The 27,368-nt window shown below is 43.4% G+C and overlaps 1 protein-coding gene across 7 annotated transcripts in view; it reads left to right on the forward strand.

The window, feature by feature from the left end:
- The window catches only part of UVRAG (UV radiation resistance associated), a 112,406-nt gene that overhangs the window by 25,365 nt on the left and 59,673 nt on the right, over positions 1-27,368 (forward strand). For all 7 annotated transcript variants that reach the window (XR_011741410.1, XM_065833635.2, XM_071814734.1 and 4 more), the window contains 5 exons: positions 325-399; positions 8,216-8,301; positions 23,115-23,220; positions 25,456-25,582; positions 27,071-27,155. Coding sequence is in view for 6 of the 7 variants with exons in the window: in XM_065833635.2 (XP_065689707.2) it covers positions 325-399; positions 8,216-8,301; positions 23,115-23,220; positions 25,456-25,582; positions 27,071-27,155 (479 nt within the window). In the remaining variant the exon portion in view is untranslated. The remainder of the gene's footprint in view (positions 1-324; positions 400-8,215; positions 8,302-23,114; positions 23,221-25,455; positions 25,583-27,070; positions 27,156-27,368) is intronic.

A 27,368-nucleotide genomic window follows, 5' to 3' on the forward strand; every position in this document is an offset into this window, starting at 1 on the left:
GATTACTCTTGAGAATTCTCTCTCTGAGTTTCCTTGCCTCTTAGTTTTCCTTTTTCAGCTGGAAATGCAACAATAGGAAGGATGCTCTGGCCAGTGTTTCTGATTTCAAGATAGAATGACTGAACATACTCAGTGCCTCTTATTAAATCTGTGAAGCAAATGCTTTTTTGATGGTTTAATTCAGTTTTCTCTTAAGTTTCATGTGCTTCTAGAATTACAGGTGCTGAAAAACTGAATTTGACCATCCAACAGAACACTTTATACTTGTTTGTAGGGTAAAGTTCTAGTAAGCTGACCGTAAAATGATTTGTTCTCTTCTTACAGATACACGCAAGGAACCCAAATGAGATTATTTTTGGCCTCAATGATGGTTATTACGGAGCTTCATTTGAACAGAAGGTAAGGGTGGCTTGTGTTTGTTCTGGCTTGTTAGTACTGGTGACAAGCTGAAATCCAACTTCTTAACTTCAATTTTCACACTTGGATGCTTAGAACATTAAAATACTTCATTTTGAGAAGACATGACATGATGAATAAGAACTGTTATCTTGCTCTGTTGCATGGATAGCTGAGCTGTTTTGGGAGGACTTAGAGCGTAGCGTTTTAAGTCCAAAAAAAGGCCTGGGTACTGAAAATAAGCTTTGACTTCATTCTTTGAGGCAAACTCTTCGTTCAAACGTAGAACATTTTGAAAATGGTATGGCTGATAAGACTGATTTTTCATATCAAATACAAAAACACATTAAGTTTTGCTTCTAATTTTTAAAACCAGAATTTGTTCTTTACGTATGAGAAGCTTATTAATTTACTCTGTGTTGCAACTATTTCACCCCATGCTTTTTTACCAAGGCTTTGCTGTGTTATTTATACTTGTCCAAACAACATTTGACTGCAGCCTGGTTAATTAATCAACAACAGGAGTAGCTGTTTGTATGTGGGGAGAGTGGAGCAAGGGACAGGGTGGCCCTGTATGCAAAACACCATGCAAACCTCCAACCTATCTTAATGATTTTGATGGTTCTTCAAATTTTGGGTAGTTTAGTACACAGCTCAGACTCTGCTTCCTGCTGCTGTTAACTCAGTTTTCCCGATGCAGGATGGTATTCTAGGGTTTTGTGATTAATTTTTGTGATTAATATTATGAAGATTAATAGTCTGGGCCTGAATTCAACGATGGCAATGCTTCCCTGGTTTATTGTCAGGACTTGCTTCCTAGGTCATAACGTCTAAAAGTATATCTCAGTTTGGGTTCTTGCGCACATTTTGTAGCTAAATTACAAACACAGTCACAAATAATCTCATTTGTCCTTCCCTACAATTTATTCAGTTCTTGAAACTGGGAGAAGTGGCTGACACGCCAGAGGCTGTGCTGCCATCAGAGACCTGGACAGGCTGGAGAGTTGGGCGGGGAGAAATGGAATGAACTAGAACAAGGGCAAGTGTAGAGTCTTGGATCTGGGCAGGAACAACCCCAGGTTCCTGTATAAGTTGGGGAAGGAGCTGTTGGAGAGCAGTGTAGGGGAAAGGGACCTGGGGGTGCTGGGGCCAGCAGGGTGAGCATGAGCCAGCACTGGGCCCTTGTGGCCAGGAAGGCCAATGGTACCTGGGGTGGGTTAGAAGGGGGTGGTCAGTAGGTCAGAGAGGTTCTCCTGCCCCTCTGCTCTGCCCTGGGGAGACCACCCCTGGAATATTGTGTCCAGTTGTGGCCCCTCAGTTCCAGAAGGACAGGGAACTGCTGGAGAGAGTCCAGCGCAGCCACCAAGATGCTGAAGGGAGTGGAGCATCTCCCGTGTGAGGAAAGGCTGAGGGAGCTGGGGCTCTGGAGCTGGAGAAGAGGAGACTGAGGGGTGACCTCATTCATGTTTACAGATATATAAAGGGTGAGTGTCAGGAGGATGGAGCCAGGCTCTTCCCGGTGACAACCAATGATAGGACAAGGGGTAATGGGTTCAAACTGGAACACAAAAGGTTCCACTTAAATATGAGAAGAAACTTGTTCCTGGTGAGGGTGGCAGAGCCTGGCCCAGGCTGCCCAGGGAGGTTGTGGAGTCTCCTTCTCTGCAGACATTCAAACCCGCCTGGACACCTTCCTGTGGAACCTCAGCTGGGTGTTCCTGCTCCATGGGGGGATTGCACTGGATGAGCTTTCCAGGTCCCTTCCAGCCCCTGACATTCTGGGATTCTGGGATTCTTTCCAGCTGCAAGAGCTAGACATTTATTTTGTCACCTGGCTCCGTAGTTTCCAAGTGCTTTCTTTGTCAGTTTCTTGACCTAAATCTCTTTTTTTTTTTTCTTTTTTACAGTACATATTTCTTGTATTTCAGTGACTTGTCTGACATTCAAGCCCAACTCGTTGGCACAATAACCCTCAGCAGCTCTTTACAACTAAGGGGTATTTCTGCTCTTACTTGGTCTTGCTTTAGAATATCCAGCACTGACAGGAAAATTACAAATATTATACAGCCCCACTTTGGTGGTTATATTAAATATTATTTATGAAGTGCCGCCTGAAATCTTCTGTAGGAAGGGATTTTTGGTGTCAAATGTGCAGCTCCGATCCAGTGGAAAAGGCAACACGATACCTTTTCTGCTTGGTTTTGGGTTTTTTTGTAATCCCTTGAGGTGCTTTTTTCTTTGTGGTGGTGTGTCTTTGTAATCCTTGAAGATATCCTAGTCATAAACCTCAATTTTCGAGATCATTCATGAATGGAATGGCAGTTTTCATTTCTTTGCACTGACACGAGTTTGGTGACGATACCAAACTGGGAGGACGCGCTGACACAGCAGAGGCTGCGCTGCCATCCAGAGAGACCTGGACAGGCTGGACTGGGCAGAGAAGAACCTGATGAAGTTCAACAAGGGCAAGTGTAGGAGGGACAACCCCAGGCACCGGTACAGGTTGGGGTTGAGCTGCTGGAGAACAGCTTTGCAGAGAAGGACCTGGGAGTTCTGGTCAACAACAGGTTGACCATAAGTCAACAATGTGCCTCATGGCCAAGAGGTCAATGGTACCTGGGGTGTGTGAGGAAGAGTGTGAGCAGCAGGTCAAGGGAGATTCCTCCCCCTCTGCTCTGCCCTGGTGAGGCTGAATCTGGAGTTCTGCATCCAGTTCTGGGCTCCCCAGTTTAAGAAGGGCAAGGAATTACCGAAGAGAGTCCAGTGGAGGGACACAAAGATGCTGAGGGGTCTGATGAGGAGAGACAGAGAGCTGGGGCTGTTCAGCCTCAAGAGGAGAAACTGAGAGGGAATCTCATCTATGTTTATAAGTATTTCCACGGTGAGTGTCCAGAAGATGGACCAGACTCTGTTCAGTGGTGCCCAATGACAGGATGAGGAGTAACAGGCACAGACTGAAACACAGGAGGTTCCATCTGAATATGAGGAGAAACTTCTTTATTGTGAGGTGCCAGAGCTTGGACCAGGCTGCTCAGAGAGGCTGTGGAGTCTCCTTCTCTGGAGACATTCAAACCCACCTGGACACCTTCCTGTGTGATCTGCTCTGGTGACCCTGCTTTAGCAGGTGGGTTGGACTGGATGAACTCCAGAAGTCCCTTCAACCCCAACCGTCCTGTGATTCTGGGACACATGCAACCTTGTATGAAAACAGATGCTTATGAATATCATTCTAAAAGTCTAATGAAAACCTTGTCCACAAAGACACTCAAACCAATTTCAGAAGTGTCCTCTGGTTTTGCACATCTCAGTATGGACAAAATTATGGTACTCTTATTTTTTGTTTTTCCCATCGCTCCAAATAACCCTTGTTACTTCAATAATTATTTGGACTACAAATTAAATTGCCAAAGTAGATTTATGGAGTGTTACAATCAAGTTTAATACACTTTATTAGCATATTAAACGTCTTTGTCATTAATGAAGACCACTTATGAGCCAAAATAAGAAAACTGTTGGAAACTGACTAAATGATTCTGATGATATTTCATGAACTCAAGAGTTTTAAAACACATTGTTGTTGTTCTGGGCATTGCTTGATCCATCTGGAACTAAATGCAAATTCCCATTTTCCTGTGTTAAAAGGGGTGGGAACCTGAAAGTTCCTGTAGCAGAATAAACTCAATTAGTACAAGAACATTAAGGACTGTCACAACTATTTTTATTGATGAAAAATGTAGAGTTCTTGATTAAATGAGTATCTCCATGGTGAACAAAATCAGCAAGAGCAACATGCTCACATAGGAATATTCTAATTGCTAAGTTTTTAATTTAAAAATTAAAGCACTGGAAAGTTACAGCTTCACTGCATAATGTACTTTAGCTGCTGTTTTAAAACCTTCAAGCCCACTTAGTATAAAGTAACCTTCAAAATGCAGGTTTATGCTCCAAATACTTGCTTTGCAGGAAGCTCCTGTCCTATAAAGGAGCAAAGCAGAAAACTTACTGGTGGAGAAATTCTAGGTAAGCAAGGCAATTAGAGTTTAATCTTCACAGAATCACACAGAATCACAGAACGGACTGGATTGGAAAAGACCTCAGAGATCATCCAGTCCAAGCCTTGGTCCAACTCCAGTCCATTGACCAGATCATGGCACTAAGTACCATGGCCAATCTCAGTTTCAAAACCTCCAGGGCCGGTGAGTCCAGCACCTCCCTGGGCAGCCATTCCAATGCTGACCACTCTCTCTGCACAGAATTGCTTTCTCATCTCCAGCCTCAATTTCCCCTGGCAGAGTTGAAGCCCATGCCCCCTTGTCCTATTGCTGAGTGCCTGGGAGAAGAGCCCAATCCCCCCTGGCTAGAACTGCCCTTCAGGTCGTTCTAGAGAGTGCTGAGCTCACCTCTAAGCCTCCTCTGCTCCAGACTGAACAAGCCCAGCTCCCTCAGCCTCTCCCCATGGGGCTTGTGTTCAAGTCCCTTCCCCAGTCTTGTTGCTCTTCTCTGGACCCGCTCCAGCACTTCAATCTCTTTCCTGAGCTGAGGGGCCCAGAACTGAACACAATACTCCAGGTGTGGCCTCCCCAATGCAGAGCACAGGGGAAGGATCACTGCCCTTGTCCTTCTGACCACGCTGGTTTGGCTACAGGACAGGACACCATTGACCTTCTTGGCCACCTGGGCACACTGTTGGCTCCTGTTGAGCTTCCTGTCCATTAGTACCCTTAGGTATTTAGAATTTTACCTTTCTTCTATCTATCCAGCAGTAACTTGGCTGTTGCTGATGAAAAAATTGACCATTTTTGTTGGGTAATATTCAAGTTACGGTTTTGTTGCTGCAATGGATACTTTGCTTAAGGCAAGAAAAAAGTTGGGAAATAAGGTTTCAAAAGCCTTTGTGTGTTCCTTTGAGCCCTGAACGGTGTTACTGCTTTACTGTGGGTATCTGACAGTGCTCATGTAATAGTTGAAATATTTTCAGCTTTTTTTCTCCGTTATACGTGCTGCCAATATAGCTGCTTTGTTCTTAACCACATTTGGCTTTCACATAATTGTACATCCAGCTTCTGTTTTTGTCCAAGTTTTATTCTTATTAATTTGTAGTAAATTATGCGGCAATTCTGCTCGAAGATTTCAGCAGGATTCTGCTTCTTTCATCACAACCATGTCCAGTTTATTTTCCTGTTTCCTTTTTGGCATGGGACTACTGAAGCATTTGTTTCCTCTCTTAATTTCTAATAATCATACACTGAAACTCTACTTGAATTTGTTTGAACTGGATCAATATTGGAATAAGATAGATGCGAGCTTCTGAGATTTAGTTTTGTTCATTTTTTGAAGCTGTCAACCTGGACTTAAAAGATTCCAAATCCTTTCGCAGTTTTCTGGATCTACTTGGTTTTGTCGGAGACTGCAGGTTTGTGTTTGTCGTGGGTTTTGATTGTGGGATGACAATAAAACCGTGGCAGATGTATTGTTAACCTCCTCTTCCCCCTTCAGCCCCTCTCTCTCCCCTCTTCCCACTGAGGACAGGTGACTGGGAGGGAAGAAGGACACAGAATCCCAGAATGTCAGGGATGGGAAGGGACCTGGAAAGCTCATCCAGTGCAATCCCCCCATGGAGCAGGAACACCCAGCTGAGGTTCCACAGGAAGGTGTCCAGGCGGGTTTGAATGTCTGCAGAGAAGGAGACTCCACAACCTCCCTGGGCAGCCTGGGCCAGGCTCTGACACCCTCACTGAGAAGAAGTTTCTTCTCAAATTTAAGTGGAACCTCTTGTGTTCCAGTTTGTACCCATTACCCCTTGTCCTATCACTGGTTGTCACTGAGAAGAGCCTGGCTCCATCCTCCTGACACTCACCCTTTCTATATCTGTAAACATGAATGAGGTCACCCCTCAGTCTCCTCTTCTCCAGCTCCAGAGCCCCAGCTCCCTCAGCCTTTCCTCACACGGGAGATGCTCTGCTCCCTTCAGCATCTTGGTGGCTGCACTGGACTCTCTCCAGCAGTTCCCTGTCCTTCTGGAGCTGAGGGGCCACAACTGCACACAATATTCCAGGGGTGGTCTCCCCAGGGCAGAGCAGAGGGGCAGGAGAACCTCTCTGACCTACTGACCACCCCCTTCTAACCCACCCCAGGTACCATTGGCCTTCCTGGCCACAAGGGCCCAGTGCTGGCTCATGCTCACCCTGCTGGCCCCAGGACCCCCAGCTCCCTTTCCCCTACACTGCTCTCCAACAGCTCCTTCCCCAACTTACACTGGAACCTGGGGTTGTTCCTGCCCAGATCCAAGACTCTACACTTGCCCTTGTTCCAGTTCATTGATTTTTTGGGGGGGTGTGTTTATAGATGCAGGTGCCTTTATCTCCTAAGTGCTGTGACAGACAAGTAGATAAACTCCCCTTTCACAGGGCAAACTTATTTAATAACCAACGTTCTGCAAGTTTCTTCAGGGTAGAACAATTTGTATAAACCACTTGATGTCTGACTCTTTGAGAATTTCCTTTCAACACGCTGCAGTACGGGGAAAAAGGAAAAGGCTAAAACATATTGCTGCTCCAAATTCTTCCCTTCCTGCAATTAGTTACTGTAGGCCACTCATTCTCTGGAAAACTTTGCACTTTGCTTTCTGACGACAACATTTCTTGAAACAAATCAACTTCGTGGTGTAAAATGTGACGCTGGTAGTTGTGCATTTTTTTTTCCCACCATCTTCATTCATTCAGAAATTAAAGTATTTGTATTTGGGCGTTTGTACATATGGATTTCAGCATTTAGGACTTCACATCTTGAGAATGGAAATGAGGAGCTCAGGCAGCTGCTGATATGATGCCTCTGTTGCAATATAACGTATAATGTAGTGTATAGATCTCACAGTTATTTAGCTGGAACCTTATTTTTGTGGGAAAGGGATGTCTGCTGCATGGCCCGTAGCTAAGAGAGTTGTGTTAGTTCGTGTGTAACTCTGCATTTCAGCATCTTCTATATGGAATGAGCCTGTTGAGACAGGAAAGAATATATAGATGGGGGTTGTGGTACTTGGAGTGTCACTGTTGGAAAATCAACTGATCATGTGGACCACATGGGGCTGCTTTGTACACTAAAATAAATACGTTTTTCCTACAATCCATAAAGTTTCTGGATGGTTTGACCTACTTAGCATTTGTTTTATCATGTGAAGAAACATTTCTGAGTTTGTGGCGTTTCTAGGAATGACTGTAACTCTGCTTAACATGGAAAAGTTTGGTATTTGACTTTTACAATGTGAAGAATTGCTGGTTTTCTGTTAGTTTTGATGCAGAATGTCCACTTAGGTCTCTGAAGAATGACAGGAGTTTTCTTTGTAGCTCCCAGAAACCTATTCACATCATTCAAAACTGAGGCGGCTTTGATCTTTTAAAGGGATTACAGCGTGGATAAAGCACAGAGCTTTATCTCGTGGTCTTGTGCATCTTGGGCACGTTACTGAATGGGCTCTCAGTTCTGAACCTGAAGACTGGCAGGACTGTAAATTGTATCCTTCAGTATTTCTGTGCAAAAAATTGGTGCTGATAAAGCTCAAGAAAACACACTCTGTGCCTAGAAGAGAGAGAAGGTGATAGGTTATTAAAGTATTTCTAGGTAAGTGCTGCTGTAGGCCAGGCTTGAACTTGGTGTTATTGCTGCCTTAAATTCTTTTCACCTACCGTACATAAAACTGTTTGAAGACAGATTTAAAATACATTAAATGCAAGATCATTTGTTCTCCTACCAAAAGTGCGTGCTTTTAGTCGAGATGAAAAATTTTTTGTGTCTTAAATGAATCTCCTTTCTTTGCCTTAAGGATCACTCAGGTACCCTGAAGAACAGTCTCCTCCAGGTGGATCAGAACTGTGTTCGTAACTCTTACGATGTCTTCTCTTTGCTTAGGTAAGGTTTTTTTGAGAATTTTCTTGTACTTTAGCTGTGTTCTATGTAGCTACTGTCATTTCTTCAGTGTGTGTTGAAGGAACCTTTAAAAATATTAAAAAAAACCCTTTCTGGACTGGAATGTACAAAGGAGATATCTCGGTAGTGCTAATTTACTGCTGGTAGCAAGGAGATGGGCCTTGACAACATTACAGAATCCCAGAATGTCAGGGATTGGAAGGGACCTGGAAAGCTCATCCAGTGCAATCCCCCCATGGAGCAGGAACACCCAGCTGAGGTTCCACAGGAAGGTGTCCAGGCGGGTTTGAATGTCTGCAGAGAAGGAGACTCCACAACCTCCCTGGGCAGCCTGGGCCAGGCTCTGACACCCTCATCATGAAGAAGTTTCTTCTCAAATTTAAGTAGAACCTCTTGTGTTCCAGTTTGTACCCATTGCCCCTTGTCCTATCATTGGTTGTCACCAAGAAGAGCCTGGCTCCGTCCTCCTGACACTCACCCTTTATATATCTGTAACCATGAATGAGGTCACCCCTCAGTCTCCTCTTCTCCAGCTCCGGAGTCCCAGCTCCCTCAGCCTTTCTTCATGAGGGAGATGCTCCACTCCCTTCAGCATCTTGGTGGCTGCGCTGGACTCTCTCCAGCAGTTCCCTGTCCTTCTAGAACTGAGGGGCCACAACTGGACACAATATTCCAGGGGTGGTCTCCCCAGGGCAGAGCAGAGGGGCAGGAGAACCTCTCTGACCTACTGACCACCCCCTTCTAACCCACCCCAGGTACCATTGGCCTTCCTGGCCACAAGGGCCCAGTGCTGGCTCATGCTCACCCTGCTGGCCCCAGGACCCCCAGCTCCCTTTCCCCTACACTGCTCTCCAACAGCTCCTTCCCCAACTTACACTGGAACCTGGGGTTGTTCCTGCCCGGATCCAAGACTCTACACTTGCCCTTGTTCTAGTTCATTCCATTTCTCCCCGCCCAGCTCTCCAGCCTGTCCAGGTCTCTGATGGCAGCACAGCCTCTGGCGTGTCAGCCACTCCTCCCAGCTTGGTGTCCCCAGCAAACTTGCTGACAGTCACTCGATTCCCTCATCCAAGTCACTGATGAATATATTGAATAATCCCGGCCCCAGCACTGCCCCCTGAGGCTCTGCACTGGATCCAGGCCTCAACTGGACTCTGCCCCATTGCCCACGACTCTCTGCCTTCTTCCCTTCAGCCAGTTCCCAGTCCACCTTAACACTTAAATAAATAAATTAGAACAAAGCAGAAAAAAAGCGATTTGCCCAAACTTGGTAGAATGATGCTCTAGTTGGAACAAACCAGCCACACACTTAAGTGTATATGGTTTTTTTTAATGTGTGGTTTTGTTGAAGCACTGAATTGTATTTACTTTTTGCATAATTCTTCCTTGTAACCCACTGCTGAGTCAGGACCCGGTTACTCCAACACATGCATGGTGTCAGGAAAGTGGGATAATTGTACTTTTGGGTGGTTACTGGGGTGTCTCTGGTGGTGAAAACCACAAAATGGTAGTATGAAGTTTAACAAGGCCTTTTTCAGATTTCTTTAATTATAATAGTTCAAGAATGTTAGCTGCGGGGAAATCTAATAGAGGTTTTAAACAATGTCAATAGGTTGGTTCTGAGGAATTTGTGTTTAAAAGGTATTTTACAAGACAGGTTGATAACCTCAGTTCTGCAATAATAGCGATTGATACGTTACAAAGTAAACCCTTGAAAAGAAGCTGTTTAATATGCTTTCAAAAGGCCTTGAAAAAATACATTTGATTTATTTATGTGGTTAAAGTTGAATCCATTTGGTAGTGTTAGCAGTAGGTGTCACTGTTGCCCGTATGAAGCAATAGCTCTGTGTTCTGTAGGAAAAGTTAACTCTAGGTCGCTTATTCAGAAGTCTTTAGTTTAAATACTCTCTTAAAATTTAAATGTGCTGTTTCTTGATTCTATAAAGCATATTTAAATTAAAGACTGCTTTCTAAACGTACTTCTAGTGGAAAACAACCAGGGGATGTGTTATGAAGTTCTGGTTATATTCCGGCCTGGTCCCTCACAAGAGAACTCTTATTCTACATAATATGAAGTCTTTGTTTAATAGAAAGAAGAAAATGTGTGCCAGTCATCCTGATTATTTTGTTCATGCATTTTTTTCACGTTTCCGTTGCGCTTCTTTGTAGTATGAATCACGCTCCAGTAAAAACCACTATTGGACCAGCTGGTCATGATCTTGGCCAACTGGAGCCCTGTCTGGTCTGAGCTGTGCTCCTTCTGCTGACAGTGACTGTGGTAAAGCTCACAAGAAATGAAGATGTCCCTTTTCCTTGCTGGAAGGTTCTTGGGGAACTAAGGCAAAATCCTCTATGTAGCCCTGAATCTTTTCTATTCCCTCTCACTTTAACTCTGCTGTTTTGCTTTCTCTGCAGCTCCCTACCTCTGATATCTTGCTCAAAAGACTGATGATGACTTGTATTTCTTTTACAATAATCTCTAGTCTCTTTTTGTCCTTATTCCTCCTACCAAGCAGTCTGGTTTACCACCTCCTCCAGGAGTCCAGGCTTGAGAAACCAGCCCGTGAGCTCTTTCCAAAGATGGTTTTGGTGTGAACATGTTCCACTTACGACCAGAAGAGAGATGGACATAATTTGAGTTGCGATTCGTTTGACAGGACATGTACTTTGGGGGGAAATGAATTGCTGTCTGCCCGCTTCTGTCCATCCCTATAAAGAGAATAGGGAGGTGTCTACACCGTAAAGATTTGCGTCTGGTTGTATAAATCCCACATTTTGAAGGCTTTCTCATGATGTGATATTTGTCCGTAGTAAGAATTTACAAGCTGCACATGTGGTTTCCGAATGTTTTCAGGAGACACCTGAACAGGGAGAGCAGCTTGTGCTGGTTTGGATGAAACTTCTCAAAAAAAAAAGAAGCAAGTCCTGGTGACGGTTGTATCAACATCTCAGTTATTCTGATGGTACCAGGTGTGGAATAACGACTGTGATCAGCTCTACAGTGTGAAAATCAACTGAGAGAACAGGTTCTAACTCAACCCTTGATATCTGAAAAACTGCAGAACAACTGATCTCTATCAAAACTGCTTTTTGGGGAAGAAATTATTTAACATATATATATTTTATTTCTCAGAATGATTGAGTAGCAAAAACTTACGAAGCTCGTGAAAAGACCTTAATGAAAAGCACGTGCTTGGCTCAAAATTATGCCAATTAAAAAAATTAATTAGGAATGCCCAGAGTGTGTGAACAGTAGAAAACTTTTTGAGTGTTGGATTAAAATAATACCTGTGTGCTCAGATGCTTAATTACATGGATTTACAAGTTAATTAAGCAGAAGGAAAATATTAAATAGCCAGGCAGCTTAGCTTTACCCAAGGAGGTTCTCAGCACCTCTGCAGCTCACGAACCTTCTTGTTTTGGGGCAGGGACAAGATCCTCAGGCAAATGTGGTTCACACCATATGGAAATGACGAACATTCTTCCAGCCATTTGTTTTAAAAGGGCTAACTAACAAAAATTAACCACCCCAACTGGAAAGCTAAAATTGTGAGGTTTTTGTCCCTTGGCCATGTTGTCAGATTTCCTGAGAAGAGGTCACTTAAAGGCTTTCTAAATATTATGTAGCTGGTAGTAATAGGTTATACAGTAACACGTTTCACCTTTCACATAACACTCAGGATGGGCCAAATTCATCTGAGGTCATGTTCTGGACGTGTCTCCATAATCAAGCTCTCGGCACGTTTGCAGCACTAATGGGAATAGGTTTACATTTAGTATTCTCTTAGTTTTCTATCCTTTCTGTTCTTTAAACTTAAAAAAAATAGACTCAGTATTAAGTGGTGTTGGGAAGGTTGGTTATGCTGGCAATCACCAAAGAAAGGGCTTAAAATCCTCCGTGTTAAAATTTTACTTCAGTTCCTAAATACAAAAAGTAATATCTTGTATTCTGCAGCAGCTTTTCATGGAATTGCGACACTTGGAGCAATTGACCTGCTAATAGCTTATGTGCCTCTAAGTATGTGAATGCCTGAAATCCTCCCAAATTCTGCCTGGAGACAAAAATAAGAACCAATGAAACTTGCCCCTTGGAAGTTTTGCTCCCTATATTTTTCTCTCTGCAGTCACAACCGTTTTCTCTATGGTTTAATCATTCTTTTAGCAGATGGGATGGCGTGTTTGTGGTATTTAGAGGAAACTGAGAACGATTTGGTTGTGGTTTTCTTTTTTAATCTTAGTTTTTAACAACAACAAAGTCTGACATTGGTACAACTTGGGTGCTGGAGATGCGTAAAAGCCCAGCTCCAGGCAACTGCTGTAATATTGCTAATATCTAATTCGGCTGAAGTTGATTTAAAATAATACTCGTAGGTGTTAAAGGGCTTCCTCTGCTACTACCACATGTGCATCTGATCCTAGTGGATTAAATCTTGGAAAACCAGAGCAACTCCAGAGACCGTACAGGCTGTGCCTTCATTAAAAGCAACAGGTTCTCGCAGTTCTGGTGATAAGCAACTAAATCTGGCTGCAGTGCCCTGGACAAGCAAACGTGACTTTACAAACCAAATTATAACAGTTAAGTGAACAATTTCCCTGTGTTTAACATCCCAGCAATGGTGGCCCGGTTCTGTTGACTTTAAATGGTCCAAGATTTCCAGTGACAAGACACTGATTTGAGGAGGACTGGAGCTCAGCTTCTGAACTAGGCACTAATTACTACTTTCTGTGTTAGGGGCTCAAAGAAACTTGTTGAACGTTGGGCATCTTGGTACATGACAAGTAGAAATATAAGTTACTAGAAATTATCTTGTATCCTAGTCCATCATCTTCAGATTTCATAATCTCTCCCAGGCCAGGGGTATCCTTCAAGTGACAGGCTTTGTTTCAGGATTTGCCAATTGTAGTTCATTTAAAGAACAGTGCATGTCTTATCACTGAAGAGATATTATTTAAGAACAAAAATACAAGTAGTGTTTGCGGTCTGAAGGTTTGAGATGTTGGTAAAATCGACTGTCTGAAGGGACCAAGACTAAAACATAGGGACGTAATACAAAGTCAGGTTTTGTTTAGCTCTGCCTATCTTGGGAAGGATGCTTTCTAACAGATGCATTGCTTGTGTGTTTAAATTCTTCTGCCTTTATTTGCAGTCTTATTGAACGAACAGAGCTTAGAGAAGTGGATCTCTGAAACAAGAAATAGAGACAAAAGTTCACAGTCAATGGGAGCGGTTGTGCTGTTGAAAAACTCATTAGTAGCTCAAGGTATTAATAGTTTCTCTGGGACTACAGGGTCAGTGGAATTACACATGACAAGCGTAGTCTTGTCTTTGGGCAGCTATTTTTAACACGTGGAAATTATGCTAAACTCAAAGCTGTTTTTCTTAAACTGAGTAGGGAATGATGGAGTGAGCAAGGTCTTCCTGGGCTCAAACTGCTTTGTGCTAAGGTGTAGCACAGGTACATTTACAGCTAAGGAGAAGCACAAGATAAGTCAGTCCTGGAGAATGCCACACTGTCCCGTCTTGACAGCCAGTAGCTGCGTCAGACTTTGCATTATATAGTTGCTATAAGCACCAATTGCAGACTTTAAGCTCCCAAACATTTGGTAGGGTAAAAAGGAAGAAAAGCAGGACGAAAACCTCCCGTCAGCTTCTCCCTGTGCAGCATCTGATAACAAACGCAGAGCTGAGCCACACAAAGCTTTCTGTCTCTGGAATTTCCCTGAACATCTCTGTTTCCGTCATTGTCTCCATGACGAGGAACCCATTGGAGCTGTGCAGTAGGTGGGATTCAGCCTTCGACCTCTGCAGTTCTGGCTGTATGGAAACAGAGTTGCTCTTTGCCACCTTGTTCCTTTTAGGATGCTGGTAGACACATAGAGACAAGGGGAGGTAGGAAAGATTGTTTTTTTTTAATTTTAAAATATGCACTCACAGTTATTTATTTTTTCTAGTTTTTTCCTTTCTTGCTCTTTCCTCAGGGAAGGATCCCAACTCAGAGCTGTGACCAAAACCTTGCTAAATGTTGTAGTTATGGATGTTCATGCAGTAGGAGCGGTGCCACATCCTGAATGGAGGCTGTAGCATGGACAGTGATCTCCTCTCTCTTTATGTCCAGAAGGGGCTACCAAGTTGGTGAAGGGTTTGGAGGGGAAGCTGTGTGAGGAGTGGTTGAAGTTACTTGGTTTGTTCAGCCTGGAGAAGAGGAGACTGAGGGGAGGGCTTATGGCGGCTACAGCTTCCTCACAAGGGGAGGAGGAGGGGCAGGGCTGAGCTCTTCTCCCTGGTGACCAGTGACAGAACCCGAGGGAATGGCAGGAAGATGTGCCAGGGGAGGTTCAGGTTGGACATGAGGAAAAGGTTCTTCACCCAGAGGGTGCTGGACACTGGAACAGGCTCCCCAGGGAGGTGTCACAGCCCCAAGCCTGACAGTGTTCAAGAAGAGACTGGACAACGTCCTCAGACACACGGTGTGAACTGTTGGGGTGTCCTGTGCAGGGACAGGAGTTGGACTCAATGATCCTCGTGGGTCTCTTCCAGCTCAGGACATTCTATGATTCTAAGTAACAATCAATAAGACGAGAGGAAATGGCCTCAAGTTGCGCCAAGGGAGGTTGAAGTTGCATCTGGGGAACAATTTCTTCCCCAAAGGGCTGTGGGGCATTGGAACAGGCTGCCCAGGGCAGTGCTGGAGTCACCATCCCTGGAGGGGCTGACCGGATGGAGATGAGGTTCTCAGGGACATGAGGTAGTTCCAGGGGTGGGTTAATGGTTGGACTTGATGATGTTGAGGGTCTTTTCCAACCAAAATGATCCTATGAGAAGGTAACATATGTGTGGCAGGAAAAGGCTGTCACCAATAATTTGGTGCTCTTGCAGTGCCTTGTTCTGGCTTTTCCTGTGAGTATCTCAGCAAGCAAATTGCTCGCTCACATTGCAGACTTTCAAATTGTTGGTGTTACTACTCCTGCCGCCATCAGCCTCACCCAGCAAATACACCATCCCATTGTGGAATGGGTAGTAGGATTCCTCTTAGCCTGACTTGTGCTCTTAAATCAGTTCCTCCGCTAAAACTTCCCTTTGCTAGTGATAAGTGGGGCTGTTCTGTGATGGCCAGGCTTGATGTTTCAAACAAGGAAAGATTTCCACCTGGAAGACTTGGCTTTCCGTACTGCACAGGCAGCCAAGACAAGGCAGGCATCCCCTTGGCTGTGGACGTGAAAACCCAGGTGACCTAAGGCCAGAATAAATAAATATGAACTGTAATCAGACCTCTCAAGTGCCTCTGTATGCTTTAATAAGCAGTCCTGCAATGGATGAACAGTAAAACAGTAAAACAAGTGTGTGTCTTGGCCTAAAACCCACGTGGGTTGGAATTGTGGGGTGTTGCCTTCCTGGGAAGTAGCGACGGAGGTGGAAACTGGGAGCTGAATTTTTTTTGAGAGGTTTCTTTAGAGGATTTTGATGTATGGAATCAAACTTTGGGACTGATCTGTTCCCAGGCATTTTACTTGTGTTGTGGAAACTGAGGCTAATCCGTCAGCAGAAGAATCGATTTACAAACCTGACTTTTGCCCAGATCTGTTAGAAGAGAGCAGCGTGGGTCAGAGCAGATTGAAACAGTCCGTGAAGCATGAGAGAGGTGGATATTTTTTGTATGTTAATTTAAGTGGAGGGTTGGTAGTTTCCCTGTGCTGCTGCTCTTATCGTCAGCTTTCCTAATGTGCCATGTGGAATAAAACGTCCCTACTGCGGCAAATTCTTAACGTAAGCATGATAGGCTTGTTCCTAGCTCTTAAATTTGATTTCAGAGCGCTGATTAAGGGAGAGATTACCCAGAGCTGTGCAGAACATCAAAAATAGCTTTGTCCTGCTTTATTTGTGACGGCATGTAAAAGACCATATCAATGAAGCCGTGTCCAATTAGATCACAAGTCATAATCCAGTCTTTCTCTGTTTTCTGGCTTTACTAGAGTTGATGAAAAACAGAACATACCACTTAACGGAATTTTCTAACAGATACCTGAGAGCATTTAAGAAGAGCTTTATCACCAGTGGCATTGGGACTTTTCCTTATATTTTGTTATGACTTTGTCCTAGATGTGGCTGTAGGAATGACGCTGTGAATGGATTAAATATCTTGCATTGAGGAAAAATGCTCGAGTCTCTTTAAGAATTAAAACCAAGGCAGGGTAGGGGATGTACCCATGACTGAGAATCTGCAGAAGACTCCTGGGAGCGTTGCCACCATCTCTTTGGTGGGAGATCTCGCTTGTCTACTTCATCTGCAGAATTATACTTCTCTTGGAAGGAAACTTTGATTGGAGTCACCTGAATATCAACTGATGTTTCTCCTCCGGTGGGTAAGGCCTGTGCTCAGTTATCACAAACACCTTATCAGTTGCATGGACTACAATGGGAAGAACACAATTGAGTTGAGAGCAGCTGTTTCCCTTTTTCTGGTGGAGCCTGTAGCCCGTTCACTCCAAACTTACGCATCTTACTTTTTCACTTGTGCAGAGAACTCCACCCTTAGCCTTGCTCACTGTCTCAGAGTGAAAATTAGAACTTAGATTAAGATTTGTTGGCAAGTTAAATGTCAGCAAAAGGCTGTTGGATTCTGCTATTGTGACTGTCCTTCTCATAGGAGTCATCTCTGCATATTTATGCCCTTCAAATATTTGATTTGTGAGGGAATTTACCTTTCCGCTATATACGATGTCTTGAATGTGATTATCCTGGAAACAAGATTTCTGTAGTCACAAACTGATAAGCAAGAGTATGAAGAACGAAAAGAAACATCCTTTGTTATTTGCCACAAATACTTTATTCTTTGAATAAAAAATCAAGCCATAAATCCATCTCAATGCTGGAGTCAAATCCGTAAATTGCAATAAGAGGACTGGAGACATCTTGGGTTTTGTGACTTCATTTATAGAGCAGTGTAGGGGAAAGGGAGCTGGGGGTCCTGGGGCCAGCAGGGTGAGCATGAGCCAGCACCAGGCCCTTGTGGCCAGGAAGGCCAATGGTACCTGGGGTGGGTTAGAAGGGGGTGGTCAGTAGGTCAGAGAGGTTCTCCTGCCCCTCTGCTCTGCCCTGGGGAGACCACCCCTGGAATATTGTGTCCAGTTGTGGCCCCTCAGTTCCAGAAGGACAGGGAACTGCTGCAGAGAGTCCAGCGCAGCCACCAAGATGCTGAAGGGAGTGGAGCATCTCCCGTGTGAGGAAAGGCTGAGGGAGCTGGGCTTGTGGAGCTTGGAGGAGACTGAGCATTGGCTTCATTAATGTTTACAGATATAGAAAGGGTGACTGTCAGGAGGATGGAGCCAGGCTCTTCTCGGTGACAACCAATGATAGGACAAGGAGCAATGGGTACAAACTGGAACACAGGAGGTTCCACTTAAATATGAGAAGAAACTTGTTCCTGGTGAGGGTGTCAGAGCCTGGCCCAGGCTGCCCAGGGAGGTTGTGGAGTCTCCTTCTCTGCAGACATTCAAACCCGCCTGGACACCTTCCTGTGGAACCTCAGCTGGGTGTTCCTGCTCCATGGGGGGATTGCACTGGATGAGCTTTCCAGGTCCCTTGCAACCCCTGTCATTCTCTGATTTTGTGATTTGGGAAAAAAATTGTGCTTCACATTAAGACTCTCCTTTCTTTTTCATGCCCTCTGTGCATTGAAGGTGATCTGTCTACTAGTGAACTCCGTTAAATGTTCCTCACCCTGAAGACCAGCCTGCTAGGTGTATATTTTTGTTTTCTTCTCCATTTACAAATAGCTCAAAGCATCCAGTGCTGCAGTCTCCACATGGAGCCGATTATTCGCAAACTTAATTAGAGTCTTACCCATGTAAGTCAGTTCAAAACTGTTTGAAAGAAGAATGGAAAGCGTCTGTGCTTCAGCAGCACCGTCTTGTTTGAGTTTCTCACAGCACTGGCTCTTGTAGAGGTTTAATGCTGTAAACGAACAAGTCAGACTTACATTTGATTCTCTCCTTACTCCCTACTGTCTTCTCTCACCCTACGTCTGCTTTTGACAAATTGTAGGTGTAGGTTTCCGAGGAAATTGGGAAAGGGAGTATATGATTATAAATTAGAAAACATTTTCTTGTGGGAAAGCAGATGTAGCAAATGATGGTTTAAGGGGTTGTGTAAAAAATATGTTATAGCTGGCTGGCACTCTCTATAATTTAATTTCTGGACTGATATAGTAAAGTGTACATTCCTTTTTTTTTTTTGCATTTAATGGGAAAGTCTTGGATTGTTTTTTTTCTTTAATAACAGGTTTGGGTATTTTACTTCCAAGATCCTCCATCTCGCTTATTGCCAGAACTGTTCTGTTCTATTTTCTAAATCCCTGGTAGTAATTCTCAGTTTAAATTTAGTCTCGTTGTAAACTAAGGTTCTTCTGGCAAATGAGACCATAGGCATTTATTTCTCTTGTGAGAAGTAGCTGTATTATGTGACTGTAATTAATTGATGTATTTATGGCTTAAAATCGTCTACATGAAAAATCCAGATGTGTGCGATAGAAGCAAACAGATATTTGGAGTGTATGATACAACTACAAAATCATGTATCAAATGTCTAATAAAGCTGGGACTCTTTCATTAATGTAAATATAAGCATATGTTGGCTTAATAGGCACAACTGTCATGACACTCCAGCTTTCAGTGTTTTAAAGATTACAGTCAGGAGTGAAGTTGCTGTATAAAGTAGTAAATCACTAGGCTGCTTCATGGCCAATGGGATATCTCAGTTGTAGGATACTGCAGTGTGTCTTAAAGGAAAGTGCTTTAACTGAATTGTCGAATGCTGCCTCAAACTTACAGCGAGCTGAAAATGAGCGAACGTATCATTGCAGCGCATTCCCAGGTTGTAAAGTCAGGTTCTTTTGGGCCACTGCGATGTGCAGTCTTGGGAAAGGCAGGAAAAGTGCTTGATCTTGCGACCAGGACGAGGATGTTGTTGCAGAGAAATCCTGTGATGGTGAAGAAATCCAAAACTTGGCAACTTTAGTGGGTTTTGGGGGAGAAAAGGAAACAATTTTATGTCAGACTTGAAAAGCCTTGAAGAAATACCCCCAAATAGGGGGTATTTAGAACTACTATTGGGAACTAGTAAGTGCAGAGATGTTGCAATTTTGCCTGTTGGTTCTTTGTAGGTTGGTTAGCAATGCAGCTTTTGTTGGTCGTAGCTTATATGGCTCATGTTTTTGTATCCAAACCACCATCTTTTTAAATTTCCAAAGGAGGAGAGAATGCTTCCTCTGAGTGTCCCCATCAAAAAGCAGGTGATATGAGAATGCGAGCAGAACAACAGCTTCGTGGATCTCCACCTCTAAACTATTTTGGGGCGGTGAGGGATTTTAACGTCTCCTTTGCTTTCCAGTTCTTCCCCAGGCAGCAACGTGCGGCTCACCTGACGTTGGACAATTGCACCGCAGCTCTCGGGGCCCCGAGCAACAGCAATAAATCTCTGGCATTTAACGTTTGTATTGCTCTACTGCTGGCTGACAATGGCTGGGAGCTGCTGCAGAGACACCAGAGCAGCCTGCAGACGTGGGATGACGACACTGTTGGCTAAACCATCTCTTTAAAAAGGGTTTGAGTTTCTGCTGTAGCTGGCTTGGCTTTCCTGACTGCTGAAGGAAATTTGGTAGCAGGCCAGTGGCCTCTTCAAGCCCTGAATTAGCTCTTAAAGTGCTATGGAAGCGCTAATTTTAATAAGAAATAATGAAAGAAGTTATTGAATAATCTGAGAAGAATCCTGCATTGGCTGGTAGCGCATAGATTATGCCATCGGTTGGCTCATCGTTGTCGATTACTAAACGAAGCTGGATTGTACTTGGGCTAACTTTAGGCTATAGCGTTGAATTTGCATTAGGACTAGGAGTGGAAACAATATGCAGCCAATTAGGGTTGAAGTTTCTCTCCATTCATTATATATAAATTTTCCTCTAGATTTATGGCCTCAACTTGCTGATCTCCATTCATTGGGACGATCATCATCGCCTCCACCAAAGTCTGTCTTGTGCATGCAGAAACGATGGGCAGAATTTCCGTGCTCGTGTTCTTATGGCTTAGTTTGTATTCCTGTGTTTGGATGACCAAAGATTTCCATGTGGGGGCCTTTTTTTGACTGGAGAAAGATGTCTTTTGATAGCTGCTGCTTTTGGGACATGAAGCCCCTAACATTTTAATCTTGGAAAGCTCAACTTCGGTTGCGGTCGTGATCTTACTGTTACCATTTTAAAGTTCTTGGAACAAGGGTGAACATACTGGGGTTGCAAGAAAGAAAATGTGCTGATACTGGTTGGCTCCCTGTTAATGGCACTTTTTGACATCAAGTTTAACCATAGTGGGGTTTTTTTATATTGCAAGAAATGACTGGATGATGTTTGGCTTAAAAAGAAAACCATTTCTTATTAAAAACAGGGTTGGTTACTGAATTATTCTATATGGCAGTCTTTATAGGTTAGGAATATACATTTAGATAGAGATTCACCAAACTGAAGAAACATCCTAAGGTATTTTTCAGAAGTCGGTCAATGTCTCTTCCTTATACTTGAGTGTGGGCAGAAGAACTTGAAGCTATTACAAGATTTGCAGGTTGTTAACTGAGTATTGATCAAATCACTGCGAGGACCTTACATAGCAAATAACCCTTCTAACAATTTATCAGTTTCATAAACGCTCTTTCAATAAGCAAAGCACTTTTCAGCAGTCAGATTTTGCTTCCTACATGGTGTGACGTGAAGACTTGTAGAACTTCTTCTTTAATCCCCCAACAGACTAAATCAAGAATGTTCTTCCAGTATAAAATTACATGAAGAGGAGAGAAGAGGGAAATGGCACTTAGTTATTTCTTTACCTATAAGTTTTAGCTTTGGGCAAGACTTTTCTTGTGTCTGGAAAGAAAATGTTCCAGACTTTTGGAAAGGGACAGGCTGGAAACTGTTGAAGTCGGAAACTGAGCCCCTGCAGAGCCCTGAATGAGATTCGGGATGGTCAGCAAACCTTGGCTTTGACCCGCGGAACCAGATATTACGGAGCCAACAGCCTCAAGATGTATTTGGAAAGGTGGGAGGTGTAAGTAGTAATTCCCACAAGGAAATCAGTGTTTCCAGGAGGTCTCGGTGCTCCATTAGGGACGTGAGACTGAGCCCTTGGGTGACACCGGTTACTCTCAGCATCCTTTAGCCCCATGCTGCTTGATGTGGCATTAAATAGGGTACAGCTACCCCTAAAAAGCTCGCAGGCTGTGTGCGCTATGAGACGCTCTAAAGAAACCAAATGGAATCAGTATAATGCAAACCAAACATTTATTAGCGTGTCGTTTAGGAGAAGCAATGGGGTGAAGGAGCTAAAAGTGTCATTTAAAATGTATAGAATGCGAAAGTCCTAAATCATAGTGACCTTGTTTAATATTATTAGCGCTGCTTGTTCATGTATCATCTCCTCTCCTTGTATTTGTTTGTGAAGTTTGGGTGGTTTAGGTGCCGTCCTTATGCTGAATAAACTAAACTATCATGGATGCTGTTGCGATGGGATGAGATGGTGCGAGGAGAATTAATGCTTTGGTGTTACTCATACCCAGTGTATGTATGTAGCCTGGTTGTCTTGGTCTAGCTGCCTGCAGCCCATTAAAAACATGCAGACCATTAAAAAGTATTAGCCAAAAACCTTTAAATAGCAAGGCCTCAGTTGCGTAGAAATCTGGAAGAGATTAGAGAATGTAAAAGGAAGGAGCTGAGCCGCCTCCTCTGTGTGCTCCAGCGCTTTGGTCCTTGGCTCGCAGCAAACTCATAGCCTTGCTTGAGTAAAATTAAAAATCTCTGCCTCTTTTATAGGAATGCTTAATTTTGGCCTCTTGGTTATGTTTAACTGGCAAAACACTCTTTTTTTTTAAACTTTTTATTTTAATATGGTAGATTATCTGACCGTGTTCTGACTAGACCTTCGTTAAGTGGTTATCCCAGGAGCACAGCTGTCTGAAGAATATCCTCACTAAAGGAGAAACCCTTCATAACCAACCAGTGAATGGGAAAAGTCAGCCTGGCTTCGCATGACTTAAAATACACGGTGTGTCTTCAGCCCAGCTCTCATTTGTTTTAATCAAGACGTTAATTTCCACTGCACCTTAATTCTTTGTAAGAAGAACATCGCGTTTCTCTTAGACCTGGCTTTGCCGTTGCTTTCCGCTGCATGTGGTTTCCTCAATAAACACGCCAAATAATCAGGTTTCCCTCTTCACCCTGAAGCCAGGACTAACGATCAGAAAAATATCATTAGCAACTTTTCACACTTGTGATTGAGTCAAGAAACTCATATTGTTGTTACAGAAGGGCCCGTAGCATATTTGGAGGTACTAAAGGGTGGTTTGTGCTCTTGGCCTGGGTAGCTGTGTATTATCTGAAGGATACTTGGATTTTTGTGTGTTCACAAAGCTCATAGTAACTGTTGTGTGTGTATCTGTCTTGATGTTGTGTTATAACTTAATTGTTCCATGAGATCCCTGTAATTACCTGTTCTCTCACCTACAGCTTTGCCTTATCGCCGTCTATTGAATTTAACAAATAAAAGGGACGTTTGGCACTTGATCGGATTGAGAGAATCCCCGTTTGCTTTGGATACTCATTTATAAACTATGCAAGTTATGAATCTTCTAATTTTTTATTTCAAAATAGAAGCTGACAGTCCGAACTCGTATTACTGCTGCTGCTTTCAAGACGACTGGTACATTCATCATTAGGAGATGTGTGGGGAACATTTACTACAGTTGTAACTTCTCCTTACAGGCTTCACAGAGCCCAGTGTGCAATCAAACAGACTCAGGTAACTGTTCAGAAGATAGGAAGGGAGATTGAAGAAAAGCTGAGATGTACATCTACAAGCAACGAACTGGTACGTTCTGATTATTTAAAACCATATCCTGCAGGTTTGCTGAAGCACCTGGCTGCTGTGTGTTGGCCACACGCTTGTTTTTTTAACACTTAATCTTTATTTAAACCTGTCAATCAAATGGGAACTCATCTGAGCAGTGTCGTGTAATAGGGTTTAGATTTGTGCGTGTTACTCGGATTGATAGTTTGCTTCTCCTGTTTTTACCTTTATTTTGCATAATTGCTTTTGTACTATAAAAGCATCAACATTGCCCAGTGCATGAAAGAGTTTAACAGGAAAAACAAACTTTTAATGATTTAGATAAATCTTGGCAGGAACCTGTGATGGATTTAGAGTGAGGTGAGTCTACTGCCTATGTTTTCTTGCACCCTGCTCCCTTTGGGTGAATAGAATTCATGCAAAAGCTGTCACTCAATTGACACCTTCATTTTAAGAAGGAATTGTATTAGATCTTGCAATAGCTTTTGATGGTTTCTTTTGCCTGTTCTCTTCCCCTTTCCAAAAAAAAGTGTATTGACATTAGCTCCTAATTTCTGCCCAGAAAGGCTGAGCTCTCTCCAAATCACTGAGTTCATATTAGAAAGTGGCTTGTGGTGATTTGGTACTCACTGGCATGTACCTGGTGCCTTATGCAGGAAAAAGCAAACCTGTGAAGTTACTTTGTTGTTCTAAGGTAGCTTCTGGGTTGAGAGTTTCCAAAAGTGTCAAACTGGTGTAAGAGTTTGATAAAATGGGAGTTCGTTTTCCTGCTCTCATTACAGGGTTGTGTTGTAGATAAAGAAGCAAAGTGAACTCCATTGATAGGATTTGACCCCAATCTCCTGGGAGTGACCCCAGCCCAGAGTTTCTTTGCCTTCTGCTGGTATCTTGTCTGTTGAAAGGTTTTTAACCACATTTCTTCACTAATGGATATCCTTGTCCCTCAATGCAAAGGCTTTATCTTTATAAATATGTGTGAGCAAAACTACATGAAGGACACTAAACCCAAAAACGACAGTGATCGTACAAGCGATACAACTTCTTAGAAACCTTGATCTATGGCACAAGGAAATTATTCCCTATTTTCCTTTTCCTTTGTTCAATAGTGGAAACTCTTGTTGGGTTTCCATTCCTGTTTGTAAGTGTGTGAGCTGTAGTTTCATTCCTTAACGTTGAGTCACGTTTCCTGCTGCAGTCGTGAACCAGCAGACTGAGCACACACGTGTAACTGAAACAAATACGGAGTGGAAGGGAAAGTTCAGCAAAAACTGGCTTTATTGTTTTCAGGCAGCAGTGTTAAAGTAACATTATCTCCATTAACTGCTCGGAGAAGTGAAAGCTTGGCAGAGTTACACGAAACGACAGTGTCTGGTGGTATTTACGCAAGACTTGCTCACAGTGTAGATGACTTCGGCTTCAGGCTTTGAACTCTGATTGGGCTGAAGAGGTGCAAATTCTCTTCCCCATTTTGACTATTTTTCTATAAGGATCTATTAAACTTGGTAGATCTTCCGTCTTTAAAACAAATTACAAAAACCCAATTCTACTATTTCTGCTTCACTATCCACGTCACAGCATCGTGTTGTAGTGGAGACAACGCATCGAAGAGGAGAAACCCAAACAGATTCTTTTTAAACACAGGAATAGATTTAGAGTAGGGACAGGACAAATCCTAAAACTTTTAAAGAAGGGATCCTTCCAATATAACTGGGTGTAATGACACAATCTGCTCCCCGCTACGTGTTCTTTCCTTTTTGTATCCCTTCTTTCTTTCATCACCCCGAAGCTGGGAATCGGATCTAATAGCACAGCTCAGACGTTTCCAACCCTTTTCCAGCTTTCTGCCTCAATTTGGTACACACTCCTCATTGCTCATCCTCACTCCTGCTGCCGAACCCTTTGCCAGGGGACAAACGCTCGTCGTGCTACAAAGCGCCCTCCTGTTAGTATCTGTGTAGTTGTCGCACGGAAGCTTCTTCCCACCTCTCCTTCCTCTCTTAATTCGTGCCCTGGGCCAGATTGCATTGCTGAGCATAGGACAGGAGATACATCAGCACTGCTGAGCTTCTGTCCTTCCAAAGCAGCAAAATAATTAGGGTTTTTGGTGATTTATTGTCTGTGGTAATCCATGAGCTCAGCCTTCAGTCTGGAATACGCTAGTCTGATTTTTCCCATCGCTTCTATCACCCCTTTTGTAGAACTGTGTGCACAAAACCATGTATATATTTATACATTAAACCATTTTTCTTCCTATAGAAAAAGGAGAGTGAGTGTTTACAGCTGAAGATCCTGGTGCTACGTAATGAACTGGAGAGGCAGAAGAAGGCCCTTGGTCAAGAAGTAGCCTTGTTGCATAAGGAAAAGAATACTTTGCATGACAGAGGTAAATATAGAAGAGTAGTAGCCGAGCTTATGGTCATGGTGACCAAAATGAAGGTGCTGTTGTTTTCTGTTCTTGTGTCTTTATCTGAAATTTGCAACTAGATACAATGTCTTCACCACCTGTGTTATGCTGAATTCTGGTCAGCAGTTTCTGGCATCCTGTCTCTAGGTAACTTCTTAATGTGACACCGTTCTCAAGCGACCTTAAATCTGTGCTAAATTAAAATTGGATGAGAAAATCAGAAAAACTGTACCGTAACGCAGTAAACAGTGGCTTGATGCAGGAACATTTTAATGTCACGAGGGATGTTATTGTACCTGTGATTGGGATCCCATTTTAAGTGTTGGAGGGCAAAAATCTCTCTTAATAGCTAATTACGTAAGTGAAGGGTGAAGTGATCAGTCTTCTTGGTATTTTGTTTTAGTGGGAAAGTGTTCACAGAATCACAGAATCGACTGGGTTGGAAAAGACCTCAGAGATCATCCAGTCCAACCCTTGGTCCAACTCCAGTCCATTGACCAGATCATGGCACTAAGTGCCATGGCCAATCTCAGTTTCAAAACCTCCAGGGCCGGTGAGTCCAGCACCTCCCTGGGCAGCCATTCCAATGCCTGACCACTCTCTCTGCACAGAATTGCTTTCTCATCTCCAGCCTCAGTTTCCCCTGGCAGAGTTGAAGCCCATGCCCCCTTGTCCTATTGCTGAGTGCCTGGGAGAAGAGCCCAATCCCCCCTGGCTAGAACTGCCCTTCAGGTCGTTCTAGAGAGTGCTGAGCTCACCTCTAAGCCTCCTCTTCTCCAGACTGAACAAGCCCAGCTCCCTCAGCCTCTCCCCATAGGGCTTGTGTTCAAGTCCCTTCCCCAGTCTTGTTGCTCTTCTCTGGCCCCGCTCCAGCACTTCAATCTCTTTCCTGAGCTGAGGGGCCCAGAACTGAACACAATACTCCAGGTGTGGCCTCCCCAATGCAGAGTACAGGGGAAGGATCACTGCCCTTGTCCTGCTGACCACGCTGGTTTGGATACATGCTATTTTGTTCTGTAGTAAAATACTGTATCATGGTCTCTTTGGAGCTCACCAGCGACCAAGCTACAAGGATATTTGATGTTGTTGTGGGACTTTTTGAATCTAGTTGAGTCTAAAATAGTCACTACTAAAAATCAAGGTTTTTGCCGTTTGATTCCAGCTGTGCAAGCACTGAGGTGACTTAACTGAATTACAACGTTACTGAGGACATGATGGGGACAGAGGTTAAAGGAAAATGAGGTTTTGTTGGTTGTGTTTGACTGGTGAATGGTTTAAGGTGCATGAAGACTTGTGCTCCTCCTGCGCTGTCGTTCCCCAGTTTGGCAATAAAACATGGAAAACAAGCATCGAAGAGAAAATGAAGGATTATTGCCAACATTTTTGTTAATACCTACTTTTATAACTTCAGATAACTAAATAAATGCTCAATACTAATTTTTTTTCCTGATTCCTTGTGTCATTTAGAAAATGCATTTGAGAGTGAATACCAGAAGCTTCAAGAGCATAACGAATCGCTGCATGAATTAAGAAAGGAATGCACTGCTAAGAGGTAAATGAGTTATATTTTTTCTGCAATTGGAAAGGGAATACAGGCTTGAGAGTAGGACATTTGAAGTGGGACTTACGGCACCAAATTGTTCCAAATGTCACCCAAAACTTCTGTTAAGACATCTCTGCTACACTTTGGGGATGTCTAAAGTAATAATTGAGTGCTGTGTCTAGAAGAGAAGAGGAAAGATGCACGCGTAGAGTATGATTGGGC

Source organism: Patagioenas fasciata, chromosome 1 (assembly GCF_037038585.1).
Source record: "Patagioenas fasciata isolate bPatFas1 chromosome 1, bPatFas1.hap1, whole genome shotgun sequence".
Taxonomy (NCBI): domain Eukaryota; kingdom Metazoa; phylum Chordata; class Aves; order Columbiformes; family Columbidae; genus Patagioenas; species Patagioenas fasciata.